The following is a 27319-nucleotide window of genomic DNA, read 5'->3' as shown; positions in this document are numbered from 1 at the left end:
CCCCAATCCTATATATATATATATATATATATATATATATATATATATATATATATATATTCATGTATACACACATGTAAGTAATAGTTGTAATATTAAAACAAATTATTTCCTATGGTTTATTGCGTTTTTTGTAGAACATTGTAAGTCGAATATGAAGTTTTTAATAACTGTAATAATTATTAAAAAAAATATGATTGAAGTTGAAAAATAAATGATTGATTAAAAATAAATCTAAGATATGAATCATACTACTTACGTTCATAAATGTATCCAAATTAACGGTAATAAAGTACGCGCTAACAAATTCTATTGGTTTAGCAGCACGTTGCATAACTATTAAAATAAGTTTCTTTGAATGATTATTAAATGACGTCCAATCAGATTCAGCAAATGCAATAGCAACGTGACTACTCTGAAAATGAAGAATAAAACGATGTTAGATTGTTGTTTATTTTGTTTGATTTTTTTTCTTTTTTTTTTTTTTTGTTTAGCATTACTTTAAATGAATGAACAAACCTTCAATTTAACTTGATTTCCATACCAACAGAAAATATAGATTTGTACCAACAACGTTGACAAATATAATACCAGTGCAAAAAATTCTATACTTAGTAGATCATTTTTAAGTAGTTCAAACATACTCAAACAAAGTACTATTGAACTGATGAAGAATTGAGCGAATATTGTTAGAGCAAATGTATCATTCACTTTATTTGCGATTCTAAAAACAAAAAGAAAAAGAAAAATAAGAGAAAGAAGAGAAGTTACAATTATTATTATTATTATTATTATTATTATATTAAAAAATACGAGAAGACAGGTTGCTTTTTCTAATTTTAAATAATGAACAAATAATAATATATAATAATAAAATAAAATAAAATAAAATAAAATAATAATAATACAAAAATAATTATAAAATAAACTGAAATTATAGAAATATAATATTACAATAAAATAATAATAATAATAAAAATATAATAATAAAATTAAAAAAAAACTTATTACAAAATTTGTAAGAATCAAAAAAGAAAAATATTAAAATTATCATAGAATTAATATCTTTCGATTTGTTTGTTTTTTTCGTTTTTTGTTTTTTTTGTTTTTTTTTTTTAATTATAATAATCGAAATAAATAAAAACAAACATAAACAAAATGTAAAACAACTTACTGATAAATTTGATAATGATGTCGAATGCAATTACGAAGATCATCGAAACCGTCACCATTTAAATGTTTCAAACGATACTTCAATATATCTATTTGACAACAAATTTGTAATAAAAATCCACAAAATAATCCATCTATTGCTACGTGAAATAATGAACAAGCAGTCAGAGATATCATTTGATAAAAATAAGTGAAATAAAATACGATTATTGATGAACAATAATCATAAGGTATCCAAGATCTGAATGGCAATGTTTTTGATTGCAAATCGGTTAATAAAGAATTTAATATGCTCGATAATACTGATGTTTCAATCATGATAGCATAATAAAGAGTATTAGTCCTGAAACAATAACAAAACAAAACAAATATTAAGAAGAAGAAGAAGAAATATTTATAAAAACGATTTAACCATTCACTTGGTTCGTGTTTTTTTCCTTTCATTGATTCATCATTTTTATCTAATTTTATTTTAAATTGTGTTAATTATTATATTTAATTAAAATATTATAACAAAATATAATAATAATAATAATAATTATTATTATTATATTTAATTATATATTTTTTTTTTTTATATTATTTTTATATTATATTAATTTTATATTTTTTTTATAATTTATATATAATAATTATAATTATTATTATTATTATTATTATAATATTAACCCTTTTTGTTATTATATATATATATATATGTGATTATATTTAAATTATAATATATTTAAAATTAACATACTATATATATCATATAGTATACATATCATATATACTATATATATATACATTTAATTTAATAATATATTTAAAATTATTTATATACAAAAATATATTTAATATATTAATATTAAAAACTATTATATATATAATTATTAAATATATTTTAATAATAATATATATTTAATTTATAATATATTTAAAATTATTTATATACAATATAATATATTTAATATATTAATATTTAAAACTATTATAATTATTAAATATATTATAATAATAATATTTAAATATATTATTATTATTTTTATTTATTTTTATTATATTTATTTTATAATATATAATTTATAATATATTTAAAATTAACATACTATATTATTACTATCATTTAAGATTATTATAATTATTAAATATATTTTAATTATATACATTTGTGTGTATATATATATATATATATATATATATATGAACATAAGTTAATATTTAAATAAAATAAAAAAATAAAACAGATATATATTAAACTCACTGAATAGTTCTATCATATTGCTTTTGAATTTTGAATTCTTCCATATCTAAAGATATGCATGTACCATCGGTTAATATGTCAATCAATTTAACAATTTTATCACGTGCCATCAATACATTAACTGCTTTACAAAAACCGATAACCATCGTCAATAACATATGAGAACTTTCGGTAAAATCATTCATATTATCAACGTTCATCATGTCAATCATTTGTGAACATAAAAATGAATAAACAAAAAATATCACGAGAAATGTATAAATACCGTAAATGATATTTTTACTTGTACTTTTTTCCCATGCTATTGGTTTCCATATACCACAAAATATTAAAATTTTAAATGCCAATGTTAAAATACGCATTATTATAAATTCTTCTAAATACAATAAAAAAAGAAAATAAAAAAAAAAAAAAACAAAACAATATTTGAATAAGATAATAAAGAAAGTTATTAGAAATTATTTTGAAATGTCAATAAAATTGTAAATACACATTTCAAGATCTTCAAGAATTTTGTCACATGATCATACTAAGGTTTGTACTGTCACTTAAAACTATAGTGTTACAACAATACTAAAGAAGAAGAAGAAGAAAAAAAAGATATCATATTCGATGAATTATTTCTTATTCCCCCATTTCCCCCCCCCCCATTTTAAGTTAATAGTTAGCTTAGATAGTAAAACTATCATTTATCTTACAGGTATTTTTCTTTCAAAACACAGTGATTTTCATTATCGATGATTTGTCAAATGATATAGGAGACAAATTGTTGTATATTACCAAGAAATAATATTTCCTCCTATCTTTTAGGAAAAAAGAATAAAAAAAAAAAGAAAAAGAAAAAGAAAAAGAAGAAGAAGAAGAAGAAGAAGAAAAAAGCAAGGAAATATAGGATGAATCGAGACTATTTTCATTGCAAGTAAAATAATATTTTATTTCTTGTTTCTTTTTTTTCTTCTTTCCTTTCTTCGTTGTTCCCTATATTTTCTAATACTATTAAATATTAATAACGTGAACGAATTATTTATACAAACAGTGGTATGCATATGCACGTGTGCAAAGCATACAACGCAGATAAACAGCAGGATGATAACACAACAGTGATGTATGTTTTATCTTTATCTTCCCTTTCGTATTTCTTTTTTTTTTTTTTTCTTTCTTTTTTACCCTTTCTATGATATTTCATTTATGATTTCTTCCTTATTATTTTGTTGTTTATTCTTTTTTCCTGATTTTATTGTACATCCGTCTGTTGCATGAAGTTATATGCCGAGTACGAAGTTTTAAGTATCTGAAAAATCAAATACAATGATTCAAAAAAAGTATGGAGGAATATCGATTATGAAGTTCTTATGAAGTATTATAGTAAAAAAAAAGAAAAATATTGTTATTATACTAACACTGACGAAAGAAACGAGATTGATGGGAAGAATCTTCATAACAACTAAAACGATTGGTTTCATCGTACGTTTCGTCATAAACAACAAACATGTTTTTATATCTTCGTTTAACGTTGTCCAATTTATTTCGAATATTTTCTTCGCAATTTCTTCACTCTGCAAAATAAATTATTATTATTATTATTATTATTATTATTATTATTATTTCATTTTAGTGAAATGTAATTTTGTTCTATGTTAATATATATATATATATAAGGAAAATATGATATTAGTTATGTAAGTATTTGATAAACAATTAATAATATTTTATCAAACCTTTGTGGCAACAAGATTTCCATACCAACAGTAAAGATATATTTGCATTAATATGCAACACATGTAAAGTATTATTTTAAAAAAATCCAATGACATTGGTGATACTTTCGTTAATTGATACAACGTAAAACATACTGTCGATGTTGTAATAAAAAATTGTATAAATACCATCAACTCGAACATATTATTCACGTTATAGGCAAATCTGTAATTTATTTTAACAAAAATAATATTAATCAAAAATATTGTTTCAGTGTTAAACTCAAAACTTTTCACAATTCACATTTATAAAAATAATTATTCTAAAATCATAATAATAAACTAACTTGCATATACAGTCGTAATGACGAATGCATAATCTTAAAAAAGATTTATTATCATTACTGATCATCATCAAACGATTTTCCAAAATTTGAATTTGACAACAAACGTGTATAAGGAAACCAAATATTAAACAATCCAAAGCAACGTGAAGCATGGCACCTAATATAAGTGCTATTGCTTGATGCACGTTAATTAAATAAAATATTAAATTATTCATGTTATTATCAAACGGCAACCATACTCGAAAAGTTAATTGTTTATTTTTCAAATTAGTCAATAATGAAGTAGATAAGAAATAAGAGACGGATAACGTGAGTAAAAACGAATAACACTGTGTGTTCAATCTAAAAACAAACAAACAAAATCAAGAAATATTTAAATATATTAAACCATCAAATAAAATAAAAATAAAAATAAAAATAACACGATGTTTTTTCATACAATGTTAAACTTAATTATATTATTTTATATAATAAGAAAATTATTCTATGAAAAGTTTCAAACATCCACGATAACAAATTGGAAAGAAAAATTGTTGCAATGTTAAATCGAAAATTTTTCAAACAATCAACCTAAGAATACTTTTCTCCTTTTAATCCCATAAAATGTAATAATATAATTAATAACAATTAAATTATATATATTAAAATATTGAATAAATAAATAATATAAAAAATAATAAAATTTGTATTACAAACCTCGACCAATTATCGAATTTGATTTGAATCCTAGTTTCCACATCGTTAAATGGTTTGTATGGTTCTTGTTTCAAAGAACTAATTAAGTTAATAATATTATTACGATTAATCACAAGACTTAACATTTTAAAACAAGATATTCCTTCAGCAAGAAATATATAAATGTCGTCGGAAGAATCAATAGAAACATCTTCGTTTAAGATAATTCCTATTGCTTGTGAAAAAGCTAAGGTTGATATTATTAAAGCAACAAATATTGTATACAAATGATATACGAGACGTTTGGAAAATGAAATTGACCAGGATGGTGGTAGCCAGCATCCACAAAAACTTAAAACAGTCAACGTAGATTTTAGGATAATCATTTTGAAATTTGATTAATTTTATCGAAATTTTTCTATTTCAAAGTATAATTTAATTTAGTATTTGATTTCTTTGATTGTGAACCCTTGGATCATTTTACTTTTCAACTATTTAACAATAACACGAAACAATTGTATCCTTTGTTTGTTTGTTTGTTTCTTTTAAACGAACTATAACGTTCTGATTTAATACATATACTGAAGGAAAATACATAAAGAAACAGTTATCTATTTTATTGACATTTTGTATTCTCCCCCTTTTTTAGTGACACACAATACGTAATTCTATACTATGTAATCATAGTATACTATTATTATAATATCAAGTATGAAAAGAAATGGGATTATTTTAAAATGCTATTTTATTATGTTCAATCATTTTCTTTTTTCTCGTAGAAAACTACGACGACTCCTTCGATGTTCCATCCATTATTATCGATTATTAATTATTCCTTAGTTCTACGAGTAGAGAGAAACAGTAAAGTTACAGGAAGAATAAGAAAATGCGACAAATGAAATTTTTATAATATCCATCAATACTTCTTTTTCAAAGGTACTCATTTGTCATAAATTACAGTTTTCAATAACGAAAATTTCTATTTATTTTCTATTATCTCTTCAATAATACTCAGTTTTATTTCAATTATTTATCTCTAATTTTACAGTCAGTAAATGGTAGTTGCAATTCTCAAGATGATCGAATTTTTGTTTAAATCTCGTTCGTGTGAGTTACAAAATCAAACGTTTTTTCAATATTTCCATTGCAATTATTTAAATTATAGTTTTGTTACTTTCTTCTTCTTCTTAGGACTTCGTCCAGTTAATCCTAATTAAAAAACCTAAACAAACTATTTAGTTAGTTGTGGAAGTAATTAATTTAATACAGAGGGTAGGTTGCTAGCCTCATCCTCGAACCCTGCCCTTTATTTAGGGCTTGGGACTTTTGTTACCTTAATATATAAAAATAGGAGAAATTCCATGGTTATAATTATATATATATATATGTGTGTGTGTATATAAAAATCTTGTAGATAAAGTATTTTATTCATGTGTCTGTCTTTTTGTTTTTCTTTCTTGTTATAATTATTAAATAATTATAAGTGTCTAACTATAATAATACTAATTACCATAATCAATTTCTTTCTTTCTTTGTATTTTTAGTCTTCTTGTGTCTGTGCCAAAAAATTGTAAGCTGAGTATGCAGTCTTCAGTATCTAAAAAAAAAACAAAATTAGAAGATTACTATAAACAATTCGAATTATTATAACATTGTGTAATTTATCATGAGAATACTTACGCTTACGAAAGATTCAAGATTCAGGGGAAAAAGATTCATAACAATAAAAACAATTGGCCTTGTAGTACGATTCATCATAATCAAAAGACATTTCTTAATGTCGTCGTTTAATCCAACCAAATTTGTATCAAAAATTTGATTTACAATTTCTTGACTCTACCAAAAATAACAAGATTATTTTATGTTTTTTTTTACATAAACATTATTTCAATAAATAATTATAATTATGAGATGATTTTTGTTTATAAGAATAAAATGGTGTACAATATGAAATCATTAGAAACTTTTGATTAATACAAGCTTGTTCTATTCATTTTTAATGTTTTTATCATTGCATATAAATGTTAATGTTTATTATAATTATAATGTGATTGATAATGATAGAAATGATTATTATATTTTAATTAGCAGACCTTAAGAGTGACTAAATGTCCGTAGGAACAGTAAAGATAAACTTGTATTAACATTCCAGATATAAAAACTGTTATTTTGATAAATTCCAATGAAAATGTTGACACTTTTGTTAATTGGAACAATGTAAAACAGACTGTCAATGTACTTGCCAAAAATTGTATGAAGATTGCAAATTTAAACGTTTTATTTACTGTTGCAGCATACCTTTAAAAATAAAAGAATTCACAAATCATTTAATCTTTTTTATTAGTTTACGTGTGAAACTTTGTACAAAATAATTATTATATTGAATTTACTTGTATATAGAATCATGATGACGAATGCAAAGTTTTAAAATATGTTTTCGTTCGTTCGTAATTTTGGTCAAACGATTTTCCAATAATTTAATTTGACAACAAATGTCTATCAAAAAATTGCAGATCAAAGTATCTAGAGCAACGTGAATGATTGCTCCTAATGTTAACGATAACAATTGATGAACGTATGTTAAATAATATACAAGTGGTGTCATGTAAGCATCAAATGGCAACCATACTCGAAATGTTAATTGTCTTTCTTTAAAGTCTGAAACCAATGAGGAAAATAAAAAGTTGCTCACAGATAATGAAATCAAAAATGCATAACTATTAGTGTTGAATCTGAAAAAGAAAAATGATTTGTCATTACTATAATATCTATTAATAATAATATTTAATAATGAATAATACACAAACCGAGACAATTCGTCGAATTTCGTTTGAATTCTGGTTTCCACATCGTTAAATGGTTTGTATGGTTCTTGTGTTAAAGAACTAACTAAGTTAACAATGTTATTACGATTAATCAAAAGACTTAACATTTTAAAACATGATACGGCTTCAGCGAGAAATACATAAATGTCGTCGGAAGAATCATTTGAAGCATCTTCGTTTAGGATAACACCAATTCCTTGCGACAATGATAAGGATGATACCAAAAAAGCTACAAATATTGTATACAAATTATATGCGAGACGTTTTGAAAATGATATTGACCAGGATGGTGGTCTCCAGCATCCACAAATACTTAAAACAATCAACGTAGATGCTATTATAGTCATTTTGAAATTTGATTAATTTTATCGAAATTTTTCTATTTCAAAGTATAATTCAATTTAGTATTTGATTTCTTTGATTGTGAGCCCTTGGATCATTTTACTTTTCAACTATTTAACGATAACATGAAACAGTTGTATCTTTCTCTTTTTTTCTCTTTTTTTTTAAACGAACTATAACGTTTCGATTTATTACATACACTGAAGGAAAATATATAAAGTAATAGTTATCCACTTTATTGACATTTTGTAGTCTCCCCCTTTTTTAGTGACACACAATACGTAATTCTATACTATGTAATCATAGTATACTATTATTATAATATCAAGTATGAAAAGAAATGGGATTATTTTAAAATGCTATTTTATTATGTTCAATCATTTTCTTTTTTCTCGTAGAAAACTACGACGACTCTTCGATGTTCCATCCATTATTATCGATTATTAATTATTCCTTAGTTCTACGAGTAGAGAGAAACAGTAAAGTTACAGGAAGAATAAGAAAATGCGACAAATGAAATTTTTATAATATCCATCAATACTTCTTTTTCAAAGGTACTCATTTGTCATAAATTACAGTTTTTAATAACGAAAATCGCTATTTATTTTCTATTATCTCTTCAATAATACTCAGTTTTATTTCAATTATTTATTTCTAAGTTTATAGTCAGTAAAAGTAAATTGTCTAGCAATTCTGGATTCTTTTTCAATCTCGTTCATGTGCATTACAAAAAAAAAAAGAAAAAACAACATTTTAAAAGTGTCGATTAAAATAATTCAAATTTGTTTATTAAATAATTGTATTGTTATCTTAAATAAAATATAAGAACGAGAAACTCGACGATTTGAATTATATCTTGCAGATAAATTAATTTTATTCTAGTGTCTGCCTATTGTTTAAATCTTTCATGTTATAATTTTAAAATTATTTATATTATAAGTGTCTAACTATAATAATACTAATTACCATAATCAATTTCTTTTTTCTTTGTATTTTTAGTCTTCTTGTGTCTGTGCCAAAAAATTGTACGCTGAGTATGCAGTCTTCAGTATCTAAAAAAAACAAAATTAGAAGATTACTATAAACAATTCGAATTATTATAACATTTTGTAATTAAATATGAGAATACTGACGTTTACGAAAGATTCAAGATTCAGAGGGAAAAGATTCATAACAATAAAAACAATTGGCCTTGTAGTACGACTCATCATAATCAAAAGACATTTCTTAATGTCGTCGTTTAATCCAACCAAATTTGTATCAAAAATTTGATTTACAATTTCTTGGCTCTGCCATGACACATAAGATTACTTTATGTTTTAAACATTAACGTTATTTCAATAAATGTTTACTATTATAATTATATTTCTATTTATTTTTAAAGTTTTAAAGGTATTTATCACTGCATAATGATAGTAATGTTTCGTTACAATTAATATGATTGATAATGATTCAAATGATAATTATATTTTAATCAGCACACCTTTAGAGTGACTAAATGTCCATAAGAACAATAGAGATAAACTTGTATAAACATTCCAGATATAAAAACTGTTATTTTGATAAATTCCAATGAAAATGTTGACACTTTTGTTAATTGGAACAATGTAAAACAGACTGTCAATGTACTTGCCAAAAATTGTATGAAGATTGCAAATTTAAACGTTTTATTTACTGTTGCAGCATACCTTTAAAAATAAAAGAATTCACAAATCATTTAATCTTTTTTATTAGTTTACGTGTGAAACTTTGTACAAAATAATTATTATATTGAATTTACTTGTATATAGATTCATGATGACGAATGCAAAGTTTTAAAATATGTTTTCGTTCGTTCGTAATTTTGGTCAAACGATTTTCCAATAATTTAATTTGACAGCAAATGTCTATCAAAAGATTGCAGATCAAAGTATCTAGAGCAACATGAATGATTGCTCCTAATGTTAACGATAACATTTGATGAACGTATGTTAAATAATATACAAGTGGTGTCATGTAAGCATCAAATGGCAACCATACTCGAAATGTTAATTGTCTTTCTTTAAAGTCTGAAACCAATGAGGAAAATAAAAAGTTGCTCACAGATAATGAAATCAAAAATGCGTAACTAAGAGTGTTGAACCTGAAAAAGAAAAATGATTTTTCATTAATATGATATCTAATACTAATAATATTTAATAATGAATAATACACAAACCGCGACAATTTGTCAAATTTGATTTGTAGATTGTTCTCAACGTTGTCCATAATTCTATGCGGTTCTTTTTCCAATGTAACAATTAAGTTAACAATATTATTACGATTAATCACAAGTGTTAACATCTTAAAACAGGATACAAAATGTGCCAGGAATACGTAAACGTCGTCAGAAATATCGTCACTTTCTTTAGCGTTTAAAATGATACCAACGATTTGAGTTATTGATAAAGTTGTTACTAAAAAAGCTATAAATATTGTATACAAATTATAAATATGACGTTTATAAAATGACAATGACCAAGATATCGGTCTCCAGCATCCACAAATTCCAAGAATAATAAACGTTGATTTGACTACAGCCATTTTGATTTAAATTATATTTATATTTTGTTATATAACTTTTTTTATCATTTTTCAATTAACTTGTTCACTGACGTTACATAAATCTTTCGATCATTTCACAATCCAAATTTGTATTGATAACAATTGAGAATTATATTTTATTTTATTTATTTGTTTTTTGTTTTTATTTTTTTATTTTTTTTTAAGAAAGTATAACTCTTTAAATTCCCATATATACTGAAAGAAATACTAACAGAAAACTTTTCTAACTTATCGATATATTTTGTTTCTTACATCCCTTCCTCCCTTTTCGTAAATGATACGGTTCAATGTAATTCTATACTTTAGAAAATCAAACCTATGTCATTACTCTAATATCAACTGTGAAAAGATACACCGACTATTCCTAAAATGATATTTTATTATGTAAATAATCTTGTGCTGAATGAAACGACGACTTTTGCACTGTTCCTATCAATATATCGATTATTTATTATTCCTATGCAGTATTTGATATCAACAACATATCCACGAAAGAAATACTTTGCTAAGGTAGCTATTTGTGAATGGTACAATTTTTTGTTTCGTTTTTTTTTTCTAGTAGACAATAAAATAAATGTCTTTGAATTTCTTTTTTCATTTTGGAAATTCATACGAACGATATATAATCTTGCAAGGTAAATAATACGTTCTCATTTTTGTTTAGAGTATTTTTCTTCTAAGTTTTAACATACATATATTCATATATTATTCGTAATTAATAATTATTTACTGATAATTAATATTTTGTACATTTTGTTTTTGTCTACATTCGTTTCTATGTCACTTTGTTTGCTATTTTTCTTTTAATTGTTATTATTATTATTATTATTATTATTATTATTATTATTATTATTATTATTATTATCCTTGTGTTTGTTGCAAAAGATTGTAAGCTGAATAGGCCGTTTTAATTATCTAAAAAATCAATGTAAATTAAATATATATATCAAATTGTTATCACATGATTATTATATATATATATTATTTAAATAATGTTAAATACTAACACTGATAAACGAATCGAGATTTAATGAAAAAACTTTGATAACCACCATTGAAATTGGTTTAATTGTACGACTCATCATAATTAATAATGATGTCTTCGTGCTATTGTTAAGTATTGTCCAATCAATGCCAAAAATCTTATCGATTATTTCTTGACTCTAATAATATTCAATATTATTTTATATACATATGTGTATATATTATTATTTAATAAAATATATGTTTTTTTGTTAATAATAATAATAATAATAATAATAATAATAATTATAATAAATTTGTTCACTGTTTACCTTTAAAGTGATTAAATTTCCATACCAACAGTAAAGAAATATTTGTATCAACATGCAATACATGTAAAGTGACATTTTGGCATATTCCACAGAAGCCGGTGATATTTTAGTTAATTGATACAAAGTAAAACATACGGTCAATGTGCTGCCAAAAAATTGAAAGAAAATGATCAATCCAAAGATTTGATTTACGTTATCAGCAAATCTGTAAATTTTGATAAAAAAAAATTAATCAAACCTATCGAATATTTTATTTTTCCTTTTAAAAACAAATTAGAAAGAATAATTCGTTAATGTAAACATGAATATTAATAAAATTCCATTTTTGTTTTTTTATTTATATAATATATAATTTTTGGTAATAATGAACTAACTTGTATATGTATTCGTGATGGCGAATGCATAATATTAAAAGTGTTTTCCTTTTGTCAGTTATTTTCGTTAAACGATTTTCCAAAATCTTAATTTGACAACAAATATGTATAAAAATTCCGCATATCAATGAATCCAATGCGACGTTTAAAAATCCGGCTAATGTCATACCTAAGATTTGTTGAGTGTATATTAAATAATACCTGATGGGTGTTGTATTATCAAATGGTAACCAAACTTCTTGAAAAGTTAATTGTCCGTTTCTGAGATCATTGATTAATGACATAAATACGAAACTGCTAACTGAAAATCCTATCAAGGATGTATAACCATTTGTATTATATCTAAAACAATATAAACAAAATTATAATATAATTTATATAAATAAATAAAATAAATAATATAAATATAATGATATGAGTTACTAAAGTTGTTTAATGTTACAGTGGTTATAATTATATTATATTGTTTTGATTAAATAATGAATAAAAATTTATAACTTCGAACGAATAAATAAAAATATGATAATATTTAATAATTGATAAAAATAAAATAAAAAATAATATATATATATATATAATATACAAAACATATACAGGGTGATCTGTAACTGGTGATACGTAGGGTATTACCGAAAAGTTCGTAGGTGTGTTATAATGAGACGTGATCAAGTGCACGCGTATTTTGCAAAAATTTAAAGTCGATTTTCTCGAAAACAAAGTCTCAAACGAAAAAATTCGTATGTAATAATTAATAAATAACAAACCGTGCCAATTTGTCGAATTTCAATTGTATCTCAATTTCTTCCTCGTCTGATGGCACGTATGGTTCTTTTTCGTTTAATGCGTTTATTAATTCGACAACATCGTTGTAATTAATTTTAAACGTTAACATTTTCAAACAAGATATTGCAATGGTCAAAGATACGTAAATGTCTTCAGAAAGATCGCTTGAAATGTTTAAAACGATACCAATGATTTGTGATAATGATAATGTTGTTACTAAAAAGATAACACAAATAGCGTAGAAATTGTATAAAAGATTTTTCTGATACAAGATTGACCAAGACAATGGTTTCCAACATCCACAAATACTTAAAATCATCAGAGTTGATTGTAAGATCATTTTTTTAATGAAATGACAAAACTTTATCAATTTTTATTGTTGTGATTATAATCTTGTTAACATCGTATTTAAATGAAAAACTTATGAAACAAAAAATTTTTTAACAATTTATAAAACAAATATTATTTCTTCTTCATAGAATGAAATATTGTTTGTATTTTATTGTTAGATACGCGTACGCTAAGAAATTTGTTCACCAACTGAAATGTGATTTGACTTTATTTTATTCATACTTTTCTTTACCAAACCCCCTTTCGTATGAATCGTACGATCGATGTATGATTCTACTTTTCTCGAAACGAAATCTATCATTATCCTAATGTCAGCTTCCAAAATTACATAGACTAAATAATCCATCTGAACAAAAAATTACGATGACTCTTTGCTACAATCATCTGTGATTTATTATTATTTATTATTCTTCTACGTTGTTAAATTGAAGTAAACGAAACTACGATAGGAAAATTTGTTCTTACTGAAATGAATTTCTACGGTCATAACAGTAATTTCAAATATTCAAATTGTATTGTGAAACAAGATTGAAGTATTTTTTATTTTAAATATAAAAATAAAACAAACGATATTTGAAATGATTAAAAAGAAACAAGATTGGAAATAATTTAATCGACAAAATACTACTCTAAGTAAGTTGACTTATTATTATTATTATTATTATTATTTTAAAAATTTTAAACACTTAATATATCTCGTTTCCTATATATATATGTATATACTATTGAATACACAAAAAATATCTACACTTCTATTTTGACTATAATTGTTTGCACAAATTCAATAATTTCAATCATTATGATGATTTTTGCAAAACGTTAAATGCCGAGTACGATGTATTTAGTATCTGTAATTTGTTTAATGATATTAAACAAATATCAAAATAATATTATATTAATAATGAATATATATTTCAAACAAGACATTAACTTACGCTTGTAAATGATTGAGCAGACAATACTATGATATAACCGCTTCTCATTTCAATGGGTTTTGTAGAACGTAACATTATTATAGGAATAATTTTAACTATGTCATTTTCCAATGACGTCCAATCCATTTCATAAAACATATCTCCAATTTGCATACTCTAAAAATATAATATAAAGAATTCAATTTTATTTTAATATTTTGTATATCAATTAGTATATCAGGGTTTCTCAAATTTTTCCACTTGCCAATTTGTTTTTTTCTCAACTTTGAAAGGGTAAAAATTCTGTACTATCATTTTTTTTTTACAGTCATAAATTAGCATATGTAACATATATAATATAATAGTATTTATAGCTATAATATAATATGTAATTTATATATATATATTATATTTATTTTTATATTTTTTATTTTTATTATATATATATTTATTATTATTATTTATTAATTATCATATTATTATATATAATATAAAAGCCAAATTTTTTTACATTATACAATTATACATAATATAAAATATTAAACATAATATTATAAAATTATCTATATAATATAAAATATAAAATATAATATATTATAAAAAGTAATATTTATTTAAATATGTAATATAATAGCATATATAGAATATATAATATGCTATAATATAATTCTTTGAGAAGTCCTGATTTAATTGACTATAAAACAACAATTATCAATTTTCACTTTGCATACTCTATTAAATAAAAAATTGAAAGGTAACATAATATTATATTTAATTATTACGTTTATAACATAAAATAAAATAAAAAAAATAATTAGATTTATTAATTGACCTTTAATATAACTTCATTGCCGAACCAACAATAAAGAAAAATTTGCATGAACATAGAACCAAGGTAAGAAACTCCCCAAATAAATTCAATGCTTGCAATTTCTGCCTTGGACATCCTGTAAACGGTCAAACAAAGTACAATCGAGCTTATTGAAAATTGCAACATGATCATCGTCGTAAATACGCTGTTAACTTTAGTAGCAAAGCTAAAAAAATGAACATAAATTTGTTTCTTATTCTAATGTTTTGTGTGTGTGTGTGTGTGTGTGTATTATTGTTATTTTATATTTTATATATTATAATATTAATAAAATTCTGTTAACAACCTGTATATGTAAAGATGATAATCGATTAATTCACGAATTATCCTATTCTTCTTTTTTTTCCATTGTACGATATAATTGCAATTTTTCTTTGCCATTTCCAATAACATTGGCAATGTTTTAATTCGATGACTGAATATCTCAAATTGTGCACAAATTTGTATCATCAATCCGGAGATTATTGTTTCGTGTGCAACACTTGAATTTGCAATTACCAAAAGTGCAATTGATTGATATATCAAGAATAACCAAAACATTATTTCTGAAGAGTGATCGTATGGTGTCCAATTTGCAAATGGGAGTACGTGTTCCTTTACACCATCTATGATAGCAAATATAACTGTTGCTTCGTTTAAAAATTCAACATAAATTGTGATCCTCCTAATAGAAACAAATTAAAAATAAATAAATTATATTAATATAATTAATAATAATAATAATAATTCGGAAAATTAGTATAAAGTAAGTATACTTAAGATATATTTTAAAATTTACGATTTTATAAACGAATTGTATTATACAAAAAATTGTTTAAAAAAAAAAAGAAAAATACAAATAAAAAAGCTATGTTTTATTATTATTAAAAAAGTATGTTTAGTTTTATATAGCTAATATGTATTATATAAAACATATAAATGTACATATAAATGTGTTATAAAAAAAATTGTTAAAAAAAAAAATACAAATAAAAAAGCTATGTTTTATTATTATTAAAAAATTATGTTTAGTTTTATATGTTTACAGTTAAAAACTATACTTTTAGAAATAAAAATAAAGAAAATCATAAATAAAAATAATTTATTGTCGAACAATTTGTTTATCAAAATGATCGATGCATTGTTTGCAATTTAAAACTGGTCTGACCATATTAAAGTAACTACTACTTAAAAAGAAAAGAAAATAATTCACCTAGCGTCCTCGTCAAATTTTTCTTGTACATTTTGTTCCTCCAAATTTCTTGGTAGACAAAAATCTTTCAATAGCATATCGAACAATGAAATAATACTATTTCTTCTTAACGTAAGATTAATAATTTTAATGCACACTGCTACCACTGATATTGTAAGAGTAAACTTTTCAATGAACGTGTTTACATTTTGATCAACGTAAGCATCTACGATACTACAAATTGCGAAAGAACATATTACAAATATCATAAATAAAGTGTAAATATTATATAAATAAGATTTGATTGAATTTGTTGACCAATTTTTTGGTCGCCAATAACCGACGTATGTCAGTAAAGCAAATGATACTGGCAATACGTGCATTTTCTACGATTTATTATTACGTTCTTTCTATTACAATGAGTATTTGTACTTTTTTTTCCTGAAGAAGAAAAAAGAAAAGAAAAGAAAAGAAAATAATAGTAATGTCGCAAAACATTTATAAAGGAAAATAATTGTTTCAATCGTGTAAGTTAATAATGTAAGAGATATTCTTTTCTATTTTTTTCTTCTTCAAATTATTCTCCTTTCATCGAGTATAAAGTGGTTCGCTAATTATTCATAATTTTTTTTCTTCTTTTTCTCTTCCCTCACTCCACACCTGTTCATTAAAACATCTTTCACTTTTATTACGACATATCACGTCGATAATTATATCACCCTGTCTATACAGTCAGTAAATTTTAATAACCTTTACGTTCTGCCAATACGTTTTAAAGTTATTTTTCTATTGTTATATATTTTATAAATGATTGCTTTTTTTTTCTTCTTCTTCTTCTTCTTCTTTTTATTTCTTCTCGGATATACTAAGACTAATTAACGTTAAATATTTTATCAAGAGAAGTTCTTATGTATATTCTTTTCCGTATGTAATTAAAAAAAAAACTTCCTAGATATTATTCTCGATAAGTTTTTTTCTTTTTTTTCTTTCTTTCTCTTTCATTATTACTTTATTAATAATAAAAATAATTCTTTCTACAAAACGTAAGTATAATAACTATAGTCAGTTGATACGCATTGGACGAGTTCTGGTTTGTTAAATCTAACGAGTTTTTTCTTTGACATAAACGTTTGTATTATTTTTCATATTTTATTTTTTTTTAATTTTTATTATTTAATTATTCTGATGGATTTTCTGAAAAATTTAAACAATACTTTAGACAACGATTTAAGATATTAAATATGAAACTACATTGTCAAATAATATTTGTATTTATAAATATAATAATTTTGTATTACGACGAGGTCTGTAAAACATTATAAGCAGAATATGAAACTTTAATTATCTGAAATGAAATCATTAAATTTAGTAATAAACAAATTGTAGAAAAATTTAATAAATTAAAAAATACTTTTGACAATGATTTAAGATATTAAATATGAAACTACATTGTCAAATAATATTTGTATTTATAAATATAATAATTTTGTATTACGACGAGGTCTGTAAAACATTATAAGCAGAATATGAAACTTTAATTATCTGAAATGAAATCATTAAATTTAGTAATAAACAAATTGTAGAAAAATTTAATAAATTAAAAAATACTTTAGACAATGATTTAAGATATTAAATATGAAACTACATTGTCAAATAATATTTGTATTTATAAATATAATAATTTTGTATTACGACGAGGTCTGTAAAACATTATAAGCAGAATATGAAACTTTAATTATCTGAAATGAAATAATTAAATTAATAATATTCAATTATTAAAATAGTCTTAATAATATTGTTCTTATTTACATACTTACAGTCATAAATGATTTAGCTGAAAGTTTAACTATATGTAAACTATTCATTTCAATGCTTCTCGTTGTTCTTGCCATTATTATGGTTAAACTTTTAATTACTCTTGTTTTTAATGATATCCAATTCATTCCGTAAAATGCATCTCCAATTTTTTTACTCTAAAAAATAGAAATATAAAATTTCATTAGAAAAATTCTAATTAAATCAGATTATTTTATTTAAATAAAATATTTACCCTCAATGTAACTTCATTACCATACCAACAATAAAGAAATAATTGAATGAGCATACAAGCGAGATAACAAAATGTCCAAAGAAAATCAAAACTTATTAAATCCTTCGTTGATAATTTGTAAACGCTCATGCACAGTACGGTTGAGCTTAAAGTAAATTGCATGAATATCATCAAAGTGAATACGTCGTTGATTTTTTGAGCGAACCTAAAATCAAATATTTTTTATATAATAATGTTCTACAAATTAATATGATATATACATTAATAAATTTAAAAAACATTACATTAAAAATTTAATGAACAAATGAGAACTTTAATAAATCTAACAAAATTATAAATATTTGAATGTGAAAACACATTATAATTATTATATTATATTATATTAATATTAAATATTAATAATTATTATATTATATTATATTATTATTTTGTTACTTATAAACGTAAAGATGATATTCGATCAATTCACCGATAACTCGATTTTCGATTCTCTTTAAATCCTTTTCAGAGGTACAATTTTTCTGTTCTTTTTCTAGCAACATTGGTAATATTCTAGCCCGATGACAAAGTATTTCCAATTGTGCACAAATTTGTATCATCAGTCCAGATATTATAGTCTCATGAGCAACACTTGAATTAGCACACACCATCAGACCAAAGGTTTGGTGTAATAAAGTTATCCAAAACATAGTACTCGAGGTATGATCGTATGGTGTCCAATTGGCAAGTGGTAAAGTACGAGTTTCTAAGAATTTACCAAATTGTGCTACCGTTGCAAAGAACACGGTTGTCTCGTTCAAAATTTCGCAATAAATTGTAATTACTCTAAAGTAACATAATTTACATTTATTTTTTTATGTACTAATATACAAAATGTTTCGTAATACGTGGGACCTATTTTAAAATAAGGGATACAAGAATAATGAAAAAAAGAAAAAAGTTTATATAAAAATGTGTTCTATTAGATTTTGTTTTAAAATTATAATCCAATAATTATTTTCGGTTTGTGACTCCTGAAATGGGTCACATGTATTACGAAATATCTTTTATTTAATTAATAATATAACTGCAATCACCACATATATATATTTTAAATTAATATATCTTTCAAAACTACACACAATTATTTGCAATAATTAATAATTTGTAAATTTTCTAAAATAGGTGGATATTATAAAATGTGATTGTAATAGATGTCTGACCATACAACAACTTTACTACTGGCGTCTGATTGCAACGTACAATATTTACTTATCATTAATACTCACCTGGCATTTTGATCAAATTTTTGTTTGATTGCCAACTCCTCCGAATCGCGAGGAATGCATTGCTCATTTAAAAGCATATTAGTAACAGAAATAATATTTTGTCGATTAATTAAAACGTTCGTCACTTTGATACACACACCGATGACGGATATAAATAATGAAAATTTTTCAAGTAAATTATCCAAATGATGATCAATCAAAGCATCCATAAGTCCACAAAATGTGAATGCATAAAGCATGGATACCATAAAAATCGTATATATGTTATATATCCAATATTTAAAAGAATTCGCTGACCAATTAATTGGTCGCCAAAAACCAACGCAAGTTAAAAGGGCAAACGATAATGGAAGAGTATGCATTCTTCTAATTAATGTTAATTATTTTTATAAATTAAATATTTGCCTTATAAATATCACGATAAGATTGCAATATTAAAATGAAATTTATATTCCAAAAATGATTCATCTTCGGCATTGATGATAGAAAATCAAAATACTATAGAAATAGTAAATAAAAGTCTATGCAAATTATTTGTCGATAATATATGTGAATTCTATCTTCTTCCTATTATTATATTTTATTCATGCATACGTATATATGTCTTTGATTTTCTTTGTTAACACCACAAGAAGGGTTTCTTTATTCATATAATAAATGCAGGCTGTAGTTATCATCGTCTTGTTCTATGTACTGTATGATTTATATCACAATATACAGTCAGTAATTATCCTGTCTTTCTTTCTTTTTTTTTCTCTTTCTCTTTCTCTAGCTATACCATCAGTAAATTTTTATAACATTGCATTAGAATAAAGATTTTATTTTCATTCAATTTCTTTGCCTACTAGAAGGAGTATCACGTATATAATTACAATATTATTGTATAAATAATGAAAAATATATTTAAAAATTGATAAAGTTCTTACGAATCGGTTTCATTATCGTTTAATCCATTTTTCTATTCTAGTACTTCCTATTTATATTCTCTTTTTAAAATAATATGTTTCTAGTATATATACTAAGGAGAGGTAGATTACATTTATTATTACTACGATTTTAATAGGCGTAGTAAAATATTGTTGGATCGTGATGGATTGTTATTTTATATTTTGACATATATAAACGTTTCATTTGTACAAAAAGTATTTTACCTATTAATTAAATCTATTCATTTAATTAGTACCATCTGGTCGAGTTCTGCCAACAACTTTCGGCATTTTTTTATTGGTCGAATCTTCTAATTCTTTGGGTTTATAATAATGCGGTGCAACTTCCAATAACCATTTGCTTTCTATTTCTGTTACCTATATATATATATATATATATATTTAATACAAAATTAATATAAAAATGTCAATAAATACGATCAATTAAAAAGTAGTTTTCATAAAATACCTGACGCATGAATTCTTTCGTCGTAAATACTAATTCGTGATAAAGTAACCATCGTGGAAGTTCTTGGAATAGTGAACTATTTGGATGAATGGATACCGTTTGATTGTGTTTCGCTGTTTTGTAATGGCCACCTTTTGACAAACGTGCAACGTGATAAAAATAACCCGCAGTGATCGCCTAAAATATATTTGAAAAATAAATGTAATAAAATAATATCAAAATAATCTATACATTAATAATTTAAAATGGTTACATACTTTTCGAATATTAATTGTTTCCGTAATGCCCGAAACAAGTTCCATTTCAACTCGTTGCATTAAACCAATTAATTGTTCCCTAACGTCTCTAGCTCGTTTCATCGATCTAATCAAATAAAAAATCTATTGTCAGAACGATGTAAAAGAACAAATTCAAATTAGAAAGAAAAATTTATCAATTAAAAGTTCGTACCTATGCTGTATAAAATTTTCGTAACACCAATGTGTACTAAAATCACTTTGTTGCCATTGATTATAAACATTGAGTAAAGTAAGATGATCGCCACCAGGTACGTGAAAATTTTTTCTCGCAGTATCAGCGTGTATAATTTTATCCTTAGGTCTGTAGAAAATAGCTCCGTTAACGGAAAGCATAGCAGCTATTGTAGCTACTTCTTCTGAGCAACGATATCGTTCACTGGCCAATAACATTTTAGCCATCATCGGATCAAGAGGAAATTCTGCCATTCTTCGACCAAGTTTAGTTAATTCGCCACGATGATTTAACGCACCCAAAGCATACAGTTGTTCTAAAGCTAATACTAATGTTTCATGGGGTGGTGGATCAAGAAAATCAAAGTGAACTAAATCATTGATACCTAAAGCTTTTAACGTGAGTACTGCATTACCTAAAAAGTTATTATTATTATTATTAATAATGATGAAAGAGAGTAATTTTATATAAAATTATAGATTGAATACAAACCAAGATTTATCCTTTGTATTTCAGGTACAGTATTATCTTCCAATTCGTTTTGATATGCCCATGCTGTATAAAGCCTAAAACATTTACCAGGTGCTACTCTTCCAGCACGACCTGCATATATTTCATAAAAAATCAATTTAAAAATTGCCAATAAATACGATAAATTAAATAACATTTAAAAGTTGTATAACACTTCATTAGAGTAAAGATTTTATTTTCATTTAATTTCTTTTACTCTACGAGATTATTGCATATAATTACAACACAATTGCAATGTACCTGCACGCTGCATCGCAGAAGCTTTACTAATCGGAACAACCATTAAACTTTCCATTCCTGTTCGTGCATTGAAATTGTTTTGTTTTGCAAATCCAGGATCTATCACGTAAACGATATTGTCAATGGTTAAAGACGTCTCTGCTATGTTAGTAGCCAAAACCACCTGTTAATAAAAAAATAATGCGTAAAGTAAATTATAAAAATAACACGAAGATAATAAAAAATAAAATAAAATAAAATACCTTTCTAGCGCCAGCTGGAGTAGGTTGAAATATTTTAGCTTGCATATCACTTGGTAAATTGGCATAGACAGGTAATATCAACAGTTCAGCCAATTTACTTCCTAGCCTTCTAACTCTTTCTTGTAACATTTCTTGACAAGTCTCAATCTCGTCTTGGCCTAATCAACATTTTTTTAAAAATTACTAGTTGATTTACAACAGTTCAATTTCATGAATATTTTAATTAGTGTTTGTTTTTAGTCATATAATTCCAATGATCAACATTGGAAGGATATATTTACCAGTTAGAAATACCAGTACATCTCCTGGTGGTTGCGTTGCATGAATTTGAAGAATAGAGACTACACATGCATCGATGTAATCTGCTTCAGGTGCTTTTGTATAATATATATCTACAGGAAAACGACGACCAGGTATACGAAAGATCGGTGCATTGTCAAAGAATTCACTGAATTTAGTTGCATCCAATGTTGCAGAAGAAATCAACAATTTCAAATCTGAACGAAATCTTGTAATATCCTTAACCAAACCAAATAAAATATCCGTATGTAATGTACGTTCATGAGCTTCGTCGATTATCATTACACTGTAAATAAAATATATTTTTGTAATATATAGACATTTAAAAATATTATTTGAAAACTATTTTCAAATATTACCTATATGACGCTAAATCAGGTTGACTAAGGAATTCTCTATGCAATGTACCATCAGTCATATATTTTATACGCGTACGATGTGATGTACAATCTTCAAAACGAATTGCATAACCAACTTCGTTACCAAGTTTGACAGCCATTTCATGAGCCACTCTAGCAGCTACAGACATTGCTGCTACTCTGCGAGGCTCACTACAACCAATTATTTTATCATCCTCTGCAAAACCTGCTGCATACAAGTATTGTGGAATTTGTGTAGTTTTTCCTGAACCTGTTTCACCTTCTATTATTAGAATCTAAATTAAAGATATATTGAGAGTTATTTATATATTATAATACGTATATAAGTATTTTGTTTCAAATATTAATCAATGTAATACCTGATGTTCTTTAATAGCTTGAATAAGATCATTCCTGAAAGGATATATTGGCAAACTCTTTTTAGTTTCTTGTATCGTTTGTAAAATTGTAGCCTGTGGAGAAGGACTTGGTTCACGTTTAAAACTTTTTTCATTTCCAGGTACATGCAACCCTTGAATAAATTCTATTTCATCCTCCAATATAAGATCATAATCTTGTTGAGCTGTAATTACAATATGTTAATAAAACATAAAGATATATAATTAATTGTAATAATTATTATTATACCTTTTCTATCTTTGGCTCCAAATCTAAATACTGCAGATGACATTTGATCTGACTCCCATTTGCTTTGTTCAGATTGTGGTGGTTCTGGATCATGTTGGGTTTCTTCTGCTTCCAATTTCTTCTTTTCCAATGGCATATGATACCTTTGTACTCTTTCCAGTTCCCTTGCCTTTTCATGTTCCTTTGCTAATTGCAATAATTGTTTCTTATGTTCCCTCTCACGTTTTTCACGTTCTGTCAAACTACATCAAAAAATATTTTGTAAATATAATTTAACTTAATAATAATAATATGCTCTCTCTCTCTCTCTCTATCGGATTAAGTATAATTAATAAATTACATTTCTTCTTCGAAGAGATATTCATCATCAATAATGTCTGCTTCTAATTCTGCCACTTTATCCTCTTTACGTTTCTCCAAATATTTTCTTCGAGATTCAACTCTTAGTTTTGGAACAAGCTTTTCTCTTGCATCAGTTTCCATAAGTTTAAGTCTTTTTGCTGCCTCGGCTAGAAAACAAATATATTTAATGTTAATGTTAAAAAGAAGTAAATACTTTAAAAAATTGAAAGGATATAATCTTACCTGCTCCAGAACCAGCAGGCATAGCAACTTTGCGTGTTTTACTGTCATCCTTAGCTTTGAGACGATTAGCAAATTCATCTCTCTCTTTGATATCTTTCTTACGTCTTTCTTCTTCACTATTACTATCCTCACTTGAGGAATCTTCTCTTCTGTATTTGCTCATGATAAATTTTTTAAATAGATTATATTCAAACTATTTAATCTTATGAAAGTAATAACAAATTCTAAATATTTATATATAAATTTAGAAACATTATTATTACTGAACAAATGATTAATATTATATAATTAATTTAATTTGTCTAACTATGAACAAATAAATTAGAATTAACAATAATTATTCAATATTTCACTTTAACGTTTCATAGGTTATGTTTTCGTAAATCGTTTAACTCCACTATCTATCACTATGTCACACGCGCTACATCTGTAGTGACATCTGGCGGATAAAATGATAAATATTAATCGATATAATTTTCGCGGCTGTCGAATGTCTCGTTCGATATTTTTAAATTTCTACTTGTCACGTCAATTTGAAATAGAAATTAATATTTGAAATGAAAATTGAAAATGAAATATTATCGAAAGGAACTTATAGATGATATGAATTAATACGTTTACGGATGGTTGATAGTTAAATATATATTTTTTTTCGAAGCGTATATTATCTCGAATATATTTTATTATACATACATTAATGAAAATATATACATGGTAGACTGCAGCTCATAAAAGCAGCAAAGTATCAATATAGTCATCAGCTACAGTATTCGTACGCGGATCTGTTTGAACGACGTCCTCTCGATAAAGTCGACTTTTTGTTTTCTTCTTTTTTTATTAATATTTTTATTTATTTATTTATTTATTTGTTTTATCGACATTTTGTAAATCGGGAATTTTTCGGGAGGCACGTGTAGGCCGACACGTGTAGACCATTCAGTTTCACGAAATTAATCTTTTCCCGTTTCATTGCTTTATTTTATTCATTACTTCTTTTTTTTTCTTTTTTTTTTTTTTTTTAAATATATTCCTTCATGAACATTCTCGACAGACACGATGATCCTGTATAGTGTGACGGCAAAGTCCTTTTTTAAAGGACATAAAAATGCGTTCCTGAGAATAAGAATGACGATTGGACAAACAGATATAGGAATACTTTCACTGATCTTCAAATAACATTTGAATCTTATTCTCTTTACTTTCGCACCCCTTTTCTTTCTTTTTTTTTTTTTTTTTCTTTTGCTTCTTTCTTTCGCTCTCTCTCTCTCTCTCTCTCTCTCTCTCTCCACTTATTTTTTTTTTTCTAATTTTCATTTCGCATATTTCTATAATAGTCTCACTCATTGTTTATCTCTTGCACTCTTTCGTAATTCATTTTTCTATCTTTCTTTCCTATACTACTGCACAGCCAAACACTTACTTGTTCGATCACTCGACTTCTCTAATTCATTATGCATTTATCCACCCCCCCCCCTCCCCCCTCCACCCCCGTAATTTTAATCTTTTCATTTCATTGTAATTTAATTTAATATCGTTTAAAACATGATTGAACGATGGTGATGTTTTGCGATAATTAGGATATTTCGACGGTTTGATAAAACCATCCTTTTTATATTTTCTGTTGTTTTAAATTTTCACTTTTTATTTTTTTTTTTTTGTAAATCATTATTATTATTATTATTATTATTTTTAATTGGAGTTTCAGGCGTATTTTCTGCGTGTTGTGTGTTATTTTCTTTTTCCTTTTAATTGATTCCTTTTTAAAGATTTATTTTATATCGATTATCAGTTACACGCACGGATCGATTCGAATTATCGACAGACATTTAAGTTTTTATTATCTCGCTTTTTGTTCATTTTATTTAAATCATAATATTATTTCATTTACGTCGACGTATTCATTCTAATTCGATAATTTTCTTTTAAATCGAATTGAAAATAATCACGTCGTCGGTCTCGTAGAATACATTTGTACTTCGTTCTAGAACACCATTTCCTAGATTTCAATGCAAATATTATTACATTATCATCATCGTCATCATCATTTGTATTATTATAATTATTTTAGGAAATAACTCTAAGAGAGATAGAGATCACAAAAAATGCGAGATATTAAAAACCTTAAGCTTCGTTTACGTCTGTTAAATATTAATAATAACGTTTCCAAATATATATATATATATATATATAAAGAAAAACGTTATTATTATTATTATTATTAGTAGTAGTATTATTATTATTATTATTACTATTATTATTATTATTATTATATCAATGCCTATGTTTAAGATCGGCATTCAAAATACGAGGATGAGGTTGACAAAATTTCAAGAATGTTTCTCTCTCTCTCTCTTTCTCTCATATTTTTAAAACTTTTCAAACTACGTTGAAAAATAAGGGCAAGTTTGTCCCTGATACGAGAACAAAACCCAATTCTTTTTTGTTTTTCCTACACGTTAAACTCGAAACTTTTTCAACCTCCATTACGTCGTTTAATTTAAAATTCGTGTTTTTTTTTTTTTTTTTTTTTTTAATCGAACCCTCTCTTTTAATTACGAGATATTATTAATTACACAATGATCACAT

At 24.7% G+C, this 27319-nt stretch overlaps 6 protein-coding genes across 7 annotated transcripts; all 6 read right to left on the bottom strand.

Moving 5' to 3' along the window:
- Positions 1-37: 37 nt before the first annotated feature.
- On the bottom strand, positions 38-4016 carry LOC107068604 (odorant receptor Or1). The gene is made up of 6 exons (XM_089178869.1): positions 3817-4016; positions 2417-3707; positions 1175-1516; positions 520-724; positions 260-415; positions 38-170 (listed from the first exon to the last, which is right to left on the bottom strand). Exons 2-6 carry the CDS (start codon positions 2776-2778, stop codon positions 120-122), a joined length of 1116 nt encoding a protein of 371 aa, XP_089034995.1. The 5' UTR covers positions 2779-3707; positions 3817-4016; the 3' UTR covers positions 38-119.
- A 5-nt stretch (positions 4017-4021) lies between these two features.
- Positions 4022-5521, bottom strand: LOC107068559 (uncharacterized). Its single transcript, XM_089178963.1, has 3 exons — positions 5157-5521; positions 4439-4802; positions 4022-4395 (listed from the first exon to the last, which is right to left on the bottom strand). Exons 1-3 carry the CDS (start codon positions 5519-5521, stop codon positions 4129-4131), a joined length of 996 nt encoding a protein of 331 aa, XP_089035089.1. The 3' UTR covers positions 4022-4128.
- LOC107068557 (odorant receptor 94a) lies at positions 5518-8307 on the bottom strand. Its single transcript, XM_089178868.1, has 5 exons — positions 7943-8307; positions 7526-7867; positions 7229-7433; positions 6816-6971; positions 5518-6732 (listed from the first exon to the last, which is right to left on the bottom strand). The coding sequence occupies exons 1-5, from the start codon at positions 8305-8307 to the stop codon at positions 6676-6678; spliced, it is 1125 nt and encodes a 374-aa protein (XP_089034994.1). The 3' UTR covers positions 5518-6675.
- A 928-nt stretch (positions 8308-9235) lies between these two features.
- Positions 9236-11843, bottom strand: LOC149030489 (odorant receptor 94a-like). 2 transcript variants are annotated; one of them, XM_089178867.1, is made up of 5 exons: positions 10500-11843; positions 10083-10424; positions 9786-9990; positions 9436-9591; positions 9236-9354 (listed from the first exon to the last, which is right to left on the bottom strand). In XM_089178867.1, exons 1-5 carry the CDS (start codon positions 10862-10864, stop codon positions 9298-9300), a joined length of 1125 nt encoding a protein of 374 aa, XP_089034993.1. In that variant the 5' UTR covers positions 10865-11843; the 3' UTR covers positions 9236-9297. The 2 variants fall into 2 exon arrangements, with proteins under 2 accessions (XP_089034993.1, XP_089034992.1); XM_089178866.1 differs by having other exon boundaries at positions 10083-11843.
- On the bottom strand, positions 11747-20901 carry LOC107068558 (uncharacterized). Its single transcript, XM_089178962.1, has 16 exons — positions 19963-20901; positions 19130-19540; positions 18695-18899; positions 18462-18617; positions 18337-18383; positions 17305-17368; positions 16666-17030; positions 15760-16137; positions 15435-15549; positions 14624-14779; positions 14488-14536; positions 13319-13553; positions 12555-12896; positions 12181-12385; positions 11893-12048; positions 11747-11800 (listed from the first exon to the last, which is right to left on the bottom strand). Exons 1-16 carry the CDS (start codon positions 20322-20324, stop codon positions 11747-11749), a joined length of 3300 nt encoding a protein of 1099 aa, XP_089035088.1. The 5' UTR covers positions 20325-20901.
- A 145-nt stretch (positions 20902-21046) lies between these two features.
- On the bottom strand, positions 21047-27103 carry l(2)37Cb (DEAH-box helicase 16 lethal (2) 37Cb). Its single transcript, XM_015325203.2, has 13 exons — positions 24734-27103; positions 24489-24657; positions 24149-24390; positions 23881-24083; positions 23501-23796; positions 23123-23427; positions 22842-22999; positions 22600-22762; positions 22321-22431; positions 21808-22243; positions 21615-21720; positions 21358-21534; positions 21047-21266 (listed from the first exon to the last, which is right to left on the bottom strand). Exons 1-13 carry the CDS (start codon positions 24894-24896, stop codon positions 21135-21137), a joined length of 2661 nt encoding a protein of 886 aa, XP_015180689.1. The 5' UTR covers positions 24897-27103; the 3' UTR covers positions 21047-21134.
- Positions 27104-27319: the final 216 nt, after the last annotated feature.

The sequence above is a fragment of the Polistes dominula genome, unplaced genomic scaffold (genome assembly GCF_049000335.1).
Source record: "Polistes dominula isolate Pdom_NZ unplaced genomic scaffold, Pdom_raw_medaka contig_18, whole genome shotgun sequence".
Classification (NCBI taxonomy): Eukaryota; Metazoa; Arthropoda; class Insecta; order Hymenoptera; family Vespidae; genus Polistes; species Polistes dominula.
The sequence above is the reverse complement of the archived record's forward strand: the minus strand, read 5'-3'. Positions and strand labels throughout refer to the sequence as shown.

Coding starts and splice junctions, on each gene's coding strand:
- LOC107068604 (XM_089178869.1), bottom strand. CDS start 2,778: ATGCGTATTTTAACATTGGCATTTAAAATTTTAATATTTTGTGGTATA. Junction 1,517..2,416: donor CAATATGATAGAACTATTCA/GTGAGTTTAATA, acceptor TTATTGTTTCAG/GACTAATACTCTTTATTATG. Junction 171..259: donor ATTTGGATACATTTATGAAC/GTAAGTAGTATG, acceptor TAATTATTACAG/TTATTAAAAACTTCATATTC.
- LOC107068559 (XM_089178963.1), bottom strand. CDS start 5,521: ATGATTATCCTAAAATCTACGTTGACTGTTTTAAGTTTTTGTGGATGC. Junction 4,803..5,156: donor AAATTCGATAATTGGTCGAG/GTTTGTAATACA, acceptor GTTTGTTTTTAG/ATTGAACACACAGTGTTATT. Junction 4,396..4,438: donor TAGTTTATTATTATGATTTT/AGAATAATTATT, acceptor AAAAGTTTTGAG/TTTAACACTGAAACAATATT.
- LOC107068557 (XM_089178868.1), bottom strand. CDS start 8,307: ATGACTATAATAGCATCTACGTTGATTGTTTTAAGTATTTGTGGATGC. Junction 7,434..7,525: donor CATCATGATTCTATATACAA/GTAAATTCAATA, acceptor TTATTTTTAAAG/GTATGCTGCAACAGTAAATA. Junction 6,972..7,228: donor GACATTTAGTCACTCTTAAG/GTCTGCTAATTA, acceptor TATTTTTGGTAG/AGTCAAGAAATTGTAAATCA.
- LOC149030489 (XM_089178866.1), bottom strand. CDS start 10,864: ATGGCTGTAGTCAAATCAACGTTTATTATTCTTGGAATTTGTGGATGC. Junction 9,991..10,082: donor CATCATGAATCTATATACAA/GTAAATTCAATA, acceptor TTATTTTTAAAG/GTATGCTGCAACAGTAAATA. Junction 9,592..9,785: donor GACATTTAGTCACTCTAAAG/GTGTGCTGATTA, acceptor GTGTCATGGCAG/AGCCAAGAAATTGTAAATCA.
- LOC107068558 (XM_089178962.1), bottom strand. CDS start 20,324: ATGCATACTCTTCCATTATCGTTTGCCCTTTTAACTTGCGTTGGTTTT. Junction 15,550..15,759: donor TATCATCTTTACATATACAG/GTTGTTAACAGA, acceptor GACCGTTTACAG/GATGTCCAAGGCAGAAATTG. Junction 11,801..11,892: donor ATCTCGATTCGTTTATCAGT/GTTAGTATTTAA, acceptor TTGATTTTTTAG/ATAATTAAAACGGCCTATTC.